This window comes from Panthera tigris, chromosome B3 (assembly GCF_018350195.1).
Source record: "Panthera tigris isolate Pti1 chromosome B3, P.tigris_Pti1_mat1.1, whole genome shotgun sequence".
Lineage (NCBI taxonomy): Eukaryota > Metazoa > Chordata > Mammalia > Carnivora > Felidae > Panthera > Panthera tigris.
Genome location: NC_056665.1, coordinates 46,315,863 through 46,328,306, shown reverse-complemented (window position 1 = coordinate 46,328,306; position 12,444 = coordinate 46,315,863). Strand labels below are relative to the sequence as shown.

General features: G+C 41.3%; 1 protein-coding gene across 1 annotated transcript in view; it reads left to right on the top strand.

The window, feature by feature from the left end:
• The window catches only part of AQP9 (aquaporin 9), a 115,655-nt gene extending 107,253 nt beyond the window's left edge, over positions 1-8,402 (top strand). Inside the window, exon 6 of the mRNA XM_042988764.1 lies at positions 8,274-8,402. Within this exon, the coding sequence (XP_042844698.1) occupies positions 8,274-8,283 (10 nt within the window). The 3' untranslated portion in view covers positions 8,284-8,402. The remainder of the gene's footprint in view (positions 1-8,273) is intronic.
• The last annotated feature ends 4,042 nt before the right edge of the window (positions 8,403-12,444 follow it).

Below are 12,444 nucleotides of genomic sequence, written 5' to 3'. Positions count from 1 at the left end.
GGCTGATGGCTCAGAGCCTGGAGCCTGCTTCCGATTCTCTGTCTCCCTCTCTCTTTGCCCCTCCCCTGTTCATGCTCTGTCTCTCTCTGTCTCAAAAATAAATAAACTTGGGGCGCCTGGGTGGCTCAGATGGTTAAGCATCCAACTTCGGCTCAGGTCATGATCTCATGGCTCATGAGTTCGAGTCCCGCGTCGGGCTCTATGCTGACAGCTCAGAGCCTGGAGCCTGTTTCAGATTCTGTGTCTCCCTCTCTCTCTCTCTCTCTCTCTCTCTCTCTCTGACCCTCCCCCGTTCATCCTCTGTCTCAAAAGTAAATAAATGTTAAAAAATAAATAAATAAATAAAATTTTTAAAAAAAGCTGCTGAGGATTCAACTCAGTTTTAAAAAAAAGAACATCCTGTATGCTTTGTTTCCTTTCTGTGGTGCCTTTTTCCCCAATGGGGAATTTGTAATGAAGATTGTATGTGGGAATTTGCATTTGTCTAATGAAATACAGAAAAGGGTGATAGAGGCCTCATTTTCTTTCCCACAAGTTGATGGGCATAATTGTTCTAAAACTAGTGTTTTTTCAAACTCTTTTTTGTTTGTTTTTACCCTGAAGCACACTTAGAAATACATTTTATAAAACTTCCTGGAATGGACACTGTTGGTAACCCCATGCAGGCTGGTGTACCCATTCCCCAGCTGTCAAGACCATTGCCTCCTCCTCTGGGAATTAATCTGAGCTGAGCAGGAGCTGCCTTTCTGGAGGTTATGTACCTCTGTTCCTCAGAGCAGACAATAGCCAGTGTTGACAGGGGATTCACAAGGCACTACCTGCTTGTCTCAGGCATCACCAGCTCTGATGCAATTCAAACCATGGGATTAGGCGTGAGTACACCCTTGCTCAGCTGGTCCCCTGCCCGCTCCAGTTCCTTCCTCATTTTTCTGTCCTAAAGACATCACAGACACCCATATTCTTTTCTTGAGCTCTGCTTCCAAGGAATCTGAGTTAAGACAATATCCAACACACACACACACACACACACACACACCCTTGAAATAAAATTGCAACATTTACCCTTCATGTGACATGCTCTGATACTTGCAGTATTGTTCTGTTTGATTTTTTTAATTGCTCATTTGTGATCTTTTAATTTGATTTCATAACCCACTAATAGGTCACAGCCCTGCAGTTTGAAAAACACAGCACTAAAACTTTCCAAGTTAACCTTCCAAGCTGACCTTCCAGAGGCTGATGTTTAGTACCTGGGCAGGTTAAAGAGAAGGTGAAGCGAAGGGCATCTGCTCCAATATGCACGTCATTGAGAATTTAGAGGCTCAAGAAGTTGATTCTAATAGGACTGAGCATCTCAAGGGAGCACCACGTGTTCCTTCCAGCCACTGACCTGCTCCACACTCCCCAGGCTGGTTTTCCTTCCTGGCAGGAATGCACATTTGATAGGAAATGTGGGTTCCAAGGAAGTAAAGCAGATTTTGACCTCCACAAATGCACAGAGATGGACATGTGAGAACATTTATTCCGGCATTGTCTGTGATGGCCAAGATGAAAACATTACAAATAGCCATCCCTAAGTGAACTGCAGTAGAATGTATCCAGTAATAATAATGTGGGTATCTAACTACAGAAAGATTTCCATGACAAACTAAGTGCAAAACTCAACAACCCTTCAGTTCACCAATAAAATTCCATTTTTTTATTTTTTAAAAATGAGTATGTGTATAAATGCATAAAATATGGAAAACTATACTCAAAACTATCTTCAGGGAAATGATTATTGGAGACTTATTTTCTAAGTCATATATTTCCACAGCATTGGAACTTTTTCCCAAGAGTACAATTTACTTTTGAAATAGGAAAAAACATAATTTTTTGCTTTAAAACAGTAAAACACAAAAGGAAGCTATTTATAAGGTGGCAGCATGTGTTCCTTTGAAGTCACAATAGCGGCCCTCCAGCAGGTGATGTGTGCTTTCAATCGTCTGAGATAGAAACCATTTCTAGAAGTTTGTGCTCTGAGGCAACATCTCAACATATAGAAATGATGAAATACAAGTCAAGAAAATGTATAAACCACAGGAAGTCTCGGAAACTAGATAAATGTCCCTATACCCTAGAAACAGAAGAGAAACCCCTCATCAGGGAAGAAGACTGAGGCCAGGGCGCCCAGGCCCAGGTTCTGGGAGCAGATACAGGTGGCTGAGTTTGGCTCCCACAAAGTCCAGGGAACTAAAAAAAGGTAGGAAGAGGACAGAGTAACCTCCACTACTGGACATGGGGACTGGAGGCCAGCTCCCCAGCTCATGAAGAAAGCCTAGAAAAAGCTGTCTGTCTGGGGGTGTTTGTTCATTCTCACTTTTTAAATCGGGTTTTTACTCTGGCTACATTTTTTTTTTAATTTTTTTTTTAACGTTTTTTATTTATTTTTGAGACAGGGAGAGACAGAGCATGAATGGGGGAGGGTCAGAGAGAGGGAGACACAGAATCCGAAACAGGCTCCAGGCTCTGAGCTGTCAGCACAGAGCCCGACGCGGGGCTCGAACCCACTGACCGCGAGATCACGACCTGAGCTGAAGTCGGCCGCTTAACTGACTGAGCCACCCAGGCGCCCCATACTCTGGCTACATTTTAAAATCACGTGGGGACTTAAAAAAAAAAAAAAAAAAAAAAAAAAAAATATATATATATATATATATATATACACACACATACACACACACACACACACACACACACACACACACACACTCTGTTGCCCTGGAAATTCTGATTTAATTTTTAAATTCTTTCTTTCTCTTCTTTTTTGAATTAGTTTTGGTGTTTATTTATTTTTGAGAGAGAGAGACACACACAGCATGAGCAAGGGAGGGACAGAAAGAGAGGGAGACACAGAATCTGAAGCAGGCTTCAGGCTCTGAGCTGTCAGCACAGAGCCAGATGCAGGGCTCGAACTCATGAATGGTGAGATCATGACCTGAGCCAAAGTTGGACGCTCAACCAACTGAGCCACCCAGGTGCCCCTCTCTTCCTTTTTTTGAAAGGCTTTTTTAGAAATTCTAATACATGTCCTAGATTGACATCTCACTGAACCTTTGGGCTTAGGTAGGGCTCAAAGTATCAGACATGACCTCTGTCCAGGTACTCAGTCAAGGAAGCAGCCAGCTTAGAGATGAGATCTGGGATTTTCCCATTCTGACCTCAGAGCAGACATTTCTGATCATCTGAGGCTTGCTTTGGGACTGGCGGCCCTTGGCAGGAGGCCTAACACAGCTGGTCAGGGTGGGATAAAGAGACAGACAGACACACAGGAAAGAAATGTCTATTCATAGGTAAATGGATGAATCTATGATCTACGTGATATATTCATAGAATAGAATATAACAGTGAAATTTAAAAACCCAGCATTAATATGACATAAACAGAGCAGTGAGTTATAAAAGCAACTTGCAGCATGACAAGTACATTACAACATCATTTATTTAAATTTTAAGTTATAGGAAACAGGAAGTATATATTTTGTGGCTAAATCTGTATACACTATAACTATAAAAATATTCATAAGAATTAAATACTATTTAAGGGCCGTGGTTGCCTTTGGAGAAGATTTGGAGGGGCATGGAGGGAACAATAGACACAAACTCAGATGAGCCTCAAAGGCATCATGCTGCATGTACGAAGCCCATGTTGAGAGGTCACATCCTTGGGGTGTCTGGGTGGCTCAGGGGGTTAAGCATCTGACTTCGATTCAAGTCATGCTCTTGTGGTCTGTGGTCCCTGTGTTTCAGCTCCGTGGGTTCGGACCCTGTGTCTGACAGCTCAGAGCCTAGAGCCTGCTTCAGATTCTGTGTGCCCCTCTCTCTCTGCCCCTCCCTTGCTCCTGCTCTGTCTCTCTCTCACACAAAATAATAAGTAAATATTAAAAAGAAATTTTTTAAGAAGTCACATCCTTATAATTCCATTTATTATATTGGAGGAAAAAATGGTAGGGAACAGATTAGTGGTTGCCAGGGGCCAAGGGACACTGTGGTTATAGAAGGAGGTTTTGGGGGAGATGTGTCCTTACTGTAACAGTATCGTCAATCTACAATGTACTAAAATATATGGGGATGGAATTCACAAAAATAGTAGAATGGTGGCTTCCAAGGGCTGGGGGAGGAGGGAATGGGAGTCATTGTTTAATGGGGAGGGAATTTCTGTTTGGGAAGTTGAAGAAAGTTTGGGAGGTGGATTGTGGTGATGGATGAAGGACAATGTAACTTCAAAATGGTTAGAATGGCAAACATTTGTTACGTATACTTTACTACAAAATTTTAATGAAAAAAATTAATATGATTGTATACCAGAAGAAGGAAAAAAGCCATTTTATTGAATTTTATTACATGGCCATTAAAAAAAAAAACACTAAAAAAAAAAATCCAAAGCAAATATTGCAAAAATGTTAAGATTTATTAAAGTGACATGATAAATACATTTGTGCCTGGTAACTGAATTTTCTTCACTTCTCTGCATGTTTAAAATACCCTAATAAGTTTGTAATAGTTCCAGGTCGAATCAGATTTTTAGGGCTGCAGGAAGCTTTTGAGATCATTCTTCACATTCCTTCCCTGAACAGAGAAAAGAAACTGAGTTTTCACAGCTGAAACTCCTGACTGTTTTATCCATGCTGATTATTTGGAATTGAAGTTTCTAACTGATAACAGAATTAGGCTTCTGGAATTTTGAAGAGCTTAAGAAATTCAAAAACACACAAAGAGTGTATTCAACTTCCCCTATTCCACAGGAAACAATCCCTACATTATCAGAACATCCAACTAAGGACTCTCAAGAACAGAATTAAAATGTAATCAGCAGCTTTCTTCAAAAGAATTGTTAAAATAATTTTAAAACAAAAAAACTTGCAAAAAAGTGTTGATTTTACACTGAGATACTCAAATTGATCTTATGAGGCATTTTAACTTGTTTCATCTTGTCTTTGCTTCTTCCTGTCTTTGTTCTCACCCCACTCTCCTCCTCTCTAAATACAACATCATACTGAATAGCTTCTGTGACCACCTCTCACCCACGTCTAGAGTCAGAGTGGCTCAAATTAGAACAGACTTTCTTTAGAAAGTAGTACTCTGCAAAATTCTTGGCCAAAAACAATCTTCTGCCATTGCATGTGCAAGGTTCTTGGTTGCAAGCATTGGAACTGACTCAGGAAGCTAGGAAACCCAGGCCTGCACAGGGCAGGATGTGAGGGAGGAAGCCCAGTCAGGGACCCCTTGACCCCCAACAGGAAGATTGTGCCTGAGACAGTGTCTTTGGTATCATTGCCACCAGCAAGATTCTCCTCTCGCTGCAGCCATCATGAAGAATTTCTCAGGTGGTGGGATGTCTTCTATGAATCACTCCATCAAAACTGAAAGCTTCAGGTGTGGGCATCCAGTTGGCTGAGCCTAGTCCCCAGCCTATTCTCTAGCTGCCAGGAGTTTCTTTAAAGGGAGTCCAGCTCTGCATTTCAACAACCCCCACACAGTGAAGGACTCTCCCGAATAGGGAGGGTTAGCAAAATAAGCAAGATCTGTCTCTTCTCTTGGGTTTCCATAGCCTTCCCAGCATCCACAAGATGTGCTTCTTGCCTTTTTAAATCCCCCTCACTGCTCCCACTCCATGCTTCCACTAAAGCCTCCACCAGTCACCTTTGTACAACTAAAAACACACACCCCCTCCCGAGGGGAAGCACAGTTCTGGCATCTCTGACTCCTGCTCCTACTCTCACCCCCAGTCACTTCTCATCCCAGCAGCCAGCATTATCCCCTTAAAGCCTAAGGCACATCTTGTCACTGCTCTGCTCAAAGTCCTCCAATGGCTCCCCTGTCACTCTGAGAAAAAGCTAAATCTTCACAGTGGCTCCTGACTCTAAGTCATTACCTCCTCCCCACTCGCCTGAGCCTCCTCTTCCTCCCTCTGCTCCAGCCACCCTGACCTCCTCCCTATTTCTGTCACTTCCCTAGCTTGTGTTCACCATGGAGGCTCTACTCTTCCTTCCACCAGATAGACACACAACTTGCTCCCTGTACAAATGTTATCTTCTCAGCTCCCTCTGAGTAAAATAGCACCCCATGGCTCTACTCTATCCTACCTGTATCCTACTTTACTTTTCTTTATATTATCATACCTGGCATCCCATGCAGTTATCTATTTGTTCATCATCTATCTCCTTCCATTAGAACATAAACCTTATGAGTCAGGGATTTGTTTTTCCATCATGGCATCCCCAGAGCCCCGATCAGGGCCTGGTTGAGAGTAGGTGCTCACTTAACATGAATGGTTGCTCAAGTAGGAAGTGAAGTCTTCTGCTGAGAATAAAGGGCAGGGAGAGGAACAAGGGTGTCTTCCACTGAGGAGTGTAGATAAGGCCTGAGAAGGCTTCTTTGGTAAAGTGGAGAGAGCTGACCAGGAAATGAAGAGGTTTGTGCTAACAGTGATGGAGACATGGGTAAGGATGGGAACTATGTAATAGGAGCAAGGATCTGTGGTTGAGTAACTGCTTTTTTTTCAGCCCCACTCAGCAGCCTGGAGGTAGGTGTAGAGAAGCACAGTTGAATTTATTCAGCAACAGGGTTGGCCGTGTGGGTAGGGCCAAGGGGACAGGGAGAAAGGACAATGGGGTTCATTGGCAAAAAGCACTTGTGGGAATGGGCTTTGGATTCTAAGCTGCATGATGAGGGAAGTTAAGAAGGGCAAGGAAGTGGTATAGAATACACAGATGAGAGACAGAATGCTGTCAGAAGGAGGCTAATGGGTGGAACCATCCAGGAGGATTGTTTCTGAGGAGTGGATAGCCAGGCCAGGAGGCTAGGAAGGGAGGAAAGTCAATGGACAAGGAGTGTGAGAGGGAAGGTACATGGAGTCTGAGATCTTTGAGCAAATCACTGTCAGGCGATGTGTGCAGCCAGACTAACAGAGGCACATGTACAATAGAATTTGATCTTTGTGAATTTTTAAGATCATAATCTCTTCAGTTGCAAAGTATTTCTTCATTTTTATTGTCGCTCTGGATATCCCAAGGATACTTAAAGATCCTTATTGTTATTGAACTACTCAAGTATTAATATATGAAAGGATCTAATGTAAAACATGATGACTGTAGTTGACAATACTGCATTGTATAAATGAAATTTGCTGAGTAGAACTTAAATGTTCTCACCAAAAATAAAATGAAATAAAATAAAATAAAATAAAATAAAATAAAATAAAATAAATAGTGAGGTGATGGATGTGTTAATTAACTAGATGTGGGGGGGGGGGTCTTTTCACAATGTGTACATATATCTAATCACCATGACATAGATTTTAAATACTTTACATACAATTTTATCACTTACACTTCAATAAAGCTAAAATTTTAAAAATATGAGAGCTATTTTAACAAAAAGGTTTATAGTAATCTTTAATTATGCTGTTATTCCAAGGACAGAGACCAAATCTGACTCCCTTGAATAGAACAATTGTCAGGATATTGGGTAGCTTTCTTAGATTAATAGAAAAAAAACTAGAAAGATAGGCCAGAGAGGCAAAGCAGCAGGGAATGCAACCAGAAAGCCAAATAATGTTTACTGGGGTCATTTTAGAAGGTGTCATTAAGCTAGCAAAGATGATCCATTGAAGAGTCAGATCTGTCCACAGTGGCTACCCATGAAATCTCGCACTACCCACGAAATCTCTGGTAACAGCCCACTTCTCCAGTCTCATCCCCCATGGCCCTGTGATGTCACCTTCAGAAATCTTGTTCCAGTGCAGTCCTCACTTATCCCCAGAAGACACGGTCCCTCATACCTCAGCCTTCCACATGGCCTAAAATGCCCTCCCTACACTGAGCCTTATCAGCCTGATGAGCTCCTATGCACCCTTCAAGACCCTATTAAATATCACCTGTGTGAAGCCTTTCCCTATTCTCCAGGTACACTGTATTCCCACAGCACTCAGATGATATCTCTAGTATAGCCCTGATTGTATTATTTTTATATTATCTGTTTTCCTGTCTGTCTGCTCTAGTGGACTGTTACCTTGCACCAGTCAAGGTCTATGTCTAATTGATCTTAATTAGTTAATTAACTGGGTTACTCTAATTAACCTAAAGGGCAGGGTCTGGTTATTTGCGTCAATGCAAAGTACAATGCCTGGCACATTTGCATGTTTCATAAATGCTGAATAAATAAATGAAGTAATTAGTGATGACCCAGAAAGCTGGGAAGTACCACTTAATGGATTCCTCTTCTTCCACGCAGGGTCTGCTGAAATCTGATCAATGCTTTCCTTAAACCTGAGAACCTGGGGGTGCCCTGTTGGCTCAGTCGATTAAGCATCTAACTTCAACTCAGGTCATGATCTCTCGGTTTGTGAGTTCAAGCCCCACATCTGGCCCTGCATCTGGCCCTGCATTGGGCTCTCTGCTGTCAGTGCAGAGCCCACTTCAGATCCTCTGTCTCTCCCTCTCTGCCTCTCCTCACCTTTCACATGCTCTCTCTCTAAAATAAATAAATATATATTAAAAAAAAAAACAAACCCTGAGAAGACTTTGGCGAGACATTCTAATACTACATCTCCTACATATGGGGATATGTTTTTTATGCCTATTGTAAAATCCTCTCTAGGGCATTTTACCAATTCTCTTGAGTCTTCCAATCAGTGGAAAGAGAAGAGCTCTTTACCATCACTTGTACAACAGCCTTAATATATACAAAAGTAGGTGGAGATGGCCACTTCGGGCCAGCCTATAAAGCCTTCTCTATTATCTGGTAGGGCTTCCATAACACAATTCCATAGACTAGGTGACTTAAACAACAGAAATTTATCTTCTCACAGTTCTGGACACTGAAAGTTCAAGATCAAGGCATTGTGAGGGTCAGTTTCCCCAGAAGCCCTCTCTCCTTGGCTTGAGATGGCCCTTTCTTGCTGCCTCTTTACATGGTCATTCTTCTGTGCACATGAGCCCCTGGTGGCTTTCAGTGTGTCCTAATCTCCTCCTCTTATAAGGACATGAGTCAGATTGGATTAGGGACCACTCTAATGCTTTTATTTTAACTTAATTACCTCTTGAAAAAAACTGTCTCCAAATACAGTCACACTCTGAGATTCTAGAGATTAGGACTTCAACATACGAAATGAGGTAGGAGAGGAAACACAATTGACCCCAGAACACTTTCTCAGCAAGCATTCCATCTGGAGAAAAGCTGGCTTGTGGGAAGCTGTGGTGCCCCTCCCTAATTCATTCTTACATCCGTTTTCATTCCACCAATATTTAATGAGAGCCACTTATATAATGACATCATCTACATAAAACTGACAGAGTGATCTTTCCAAAATACATGTCTGATTATGTCTCCCTTCAGACAGAAACTCCTGAATGGTTTCCATGCCCTTAGGAAAATCCCAAAATCCTAGGGTGTACAAGACATTTCAAAATCTGAGTTCTGCTTACCCTCACAGCTACAATTCCATCATATCCCTTTTGTTGCAAAGTACAGAAGTTGTTTCCCAAACAAGTTATGCTGAGTTATTGCTCACTACGTGAACCCAGGAGAATATTTATTCAACAAATATTTATCATCTCCTTTCTGGAGTTGTGCTAGGCCCTGGGGCAGTTAACAAAATCCCATCCTCAAAGATCTCCTAATATGGAGGAAATATCAGACAAGTAAACTAGATATATGCAAAAATGTGTCAGGAGTCCAGAGAATAAACTTCTTAAATTTATAGAGCAATAATTCCTCCAGTAAAATAACACACCAATCTCCAAAATTAGACTTAGAAGAAGGCCAATTTATAGCACAATGGTCTATGTTGTGCTAATACATTGCTGAAATACATCAGAAATGTGGTTCCAGTTATTACGAATAAGTGACATCTTCCATTACCAATGAAATTGAAATTGGCTACACACTCACCAAAGTATGCATGGCCTTCAGGTAGAAACTGAAATCCCGGGACCTTGCTGCCACAAATGCATCTTTGCGGTGTTTTTCAAATGCACACATGAAAATAATGTTGGACAACCACTGTACAAGCCACTCCACCAAGCCTGAGGTGGTTTAGCTCCATCATGCAATTTGTAGTAAGGGTTATTTTATTTATGTTTAAAACCCTCCAGCATGGTTCTCAAGAAGTTACCTAGTCTAGAAAGTTACAAAAGAAAATGGAAGAGAGAACAAGAATGGGTATTAAGCTGCCAAAGTAATACACACAGAAAACCTTCCCTCTAAGACCACTTAGAGACGCTGGGGGCAACAGAGCGCCTCTTCCGTTGTAAGGCCTAACTGAGTTCACAACCACAAAGGGAAATTCCCCAGTGATTATAACAAAGAGAGAACCTAAACCAAACTAGTCAGCAATGAGCTGACAGAGCAGCTACTCAATTGGATGAGGTAGCATTGATACCAGTTTCCATGGAGTTCTGGTTTCAATGCCCACCTAGAAGCAAGGAGTCCTTAAGTCCACCTGTGGTGGGGGGTGGGAAGAAGGCCCCCCACCTTCACAAAGCCAGAACTTTCAAAGGGAGACACCTTCAGAGAAAGGTAGGCAAACAATAATGTGCTTACTGGCCCACAGATCAAGGAAGTGCGTCTCCACTCATGTTCTGGATAAGAAAAATGTCAATTCTGATGGGGTGTTAGTCAATTCATTGCCTTTCAGTTACAAATTCACTTTTCAGTACCTGGTCATGGTCATGAATTGGACGCCTTAAGCATTTTCCTTGGCAGTTAAGCATGATACTATGCTTTGTCAGCAGAGGGCGATGGAGGAACATTGCAGGAGGAGGGCGTCTCTCTTCCTGGCTCCCGTGTGCTAGGTTTGGCTTTTTCTTGCTCTTGCTGCATGTTTGGTGTGCAGTGCAAATATGTAGGACATCCAGTCGTGTACTGTGCAGTACAGTCCTTCAGTGACCTCTGTGCCCCAGCCCAGGCCTGGTGACTACTTTTCCTGGCTCTCCTAATACAGATACCACGTGCTCCACACTTCAAGCCCACAGTGGCATCTCAAATTCCTGTGTGCACACACTTAACAGCTGTGGCATGCCTGCACCCTCAAAGTTGTTTCCTGCCTGCCCAGCAAGTGTGAACCCGCTCAAGTCTAGGCAGCTGAATAAGCTTCTCTGCCTTCCTGTGAGCTGAACCACACCTCAGTCAGGTCTGACCCTAGCCTTGGGGAAACCCCCCATTCCAAGTTTTTCCTTCCTTTTAGCATCCTCTTTATAGACTTTTATACACTTTTACCATAGCTTAACAATCCCTTATATTACACTTAAATTTAATTTAAATTATTCTGTGGCTTCTGTCTCCTGATTAGGCCTATAGTAATATAACCGAGAAATCAAAACCCTTGGCCTATGTCTTATTAAGGCTTCAAATTTACATTACAAAAACATTGGGAAGAAATAGTTCCTCAATCTAGTTTGCACAGCATTCTCACAAACAAAGCATGCTGAATATGAATTCACAATTCAAAAATTTAAAACTCAAAACTCACAAAAAATGTAATCCTTCTTCAGGAAGTGTTATCAAATATAATAATTATGGGGCTTAGAACTACAATAAATCAAAAATCTAAAAAGATTATTTACCTATGCTTCAAAAATTGGCAACATAGAAGAAGTTACTAAATGTAAATGGACTAAATAATTCAGCTAAAATACAAAGATTATGAAATCTTTGTTTTATTTCCTCATTTGGATGGTGTCACATGGATTTGTTTATACTGTGAACATTTTATACAGCCACCTTTTTATGGTTATACACTTTTCTGAATGTATCATCTATTTCCTATGCATGTTTGTAAAAATATATATACTTATACATAATTTGTAGGTCAAAGTACTAAATCACTAAATAAAATATAGCATATCAAAATTTGGGAGATAGAGATAAAGCAGTATTTATAGAAAAGAAACTTATGACTTTATTTTTTTTTTTCTCTTTTTTTTTTTTTTTTTTTTTAATTTTTTTAAACATTTATTTATTTTTGAGACAGAGAGAGACAGAGAATGAATGGAGGAGGGTCAGAGAGAGGGAGACACAGAATCCGAAACAGGCTCCAGGCTCTGAGCTGTCAGCACAGAGCCGGACGCAGGGCTTGAACTCAGGGACCGCGAGACCATGACCTGAGCGGAAGTGGGCTGCTCAACCGACTGAGCCACCCAGGCGCCCCAGAAACTTATGACTTTAAATAGCCTTATTAATTAAAAAAAAGTCTAAGAAATTAGACAAAGAAATTAGACAAAATAGAATAAATTCAAAGAGCATGGAAGGAAGGAAATCAAAAGGCATGTTAGGAAAAACATGCCTGAGAAATTGCAAATATTAATTGCTTTTCCAGTTTTAGTTTGTCCTTGCCTTCATGGAAAGTCCATCTATGTAAGTAGGACACCTGAGCATTACAATTACTTTTGCCCTGAGGGCTTTT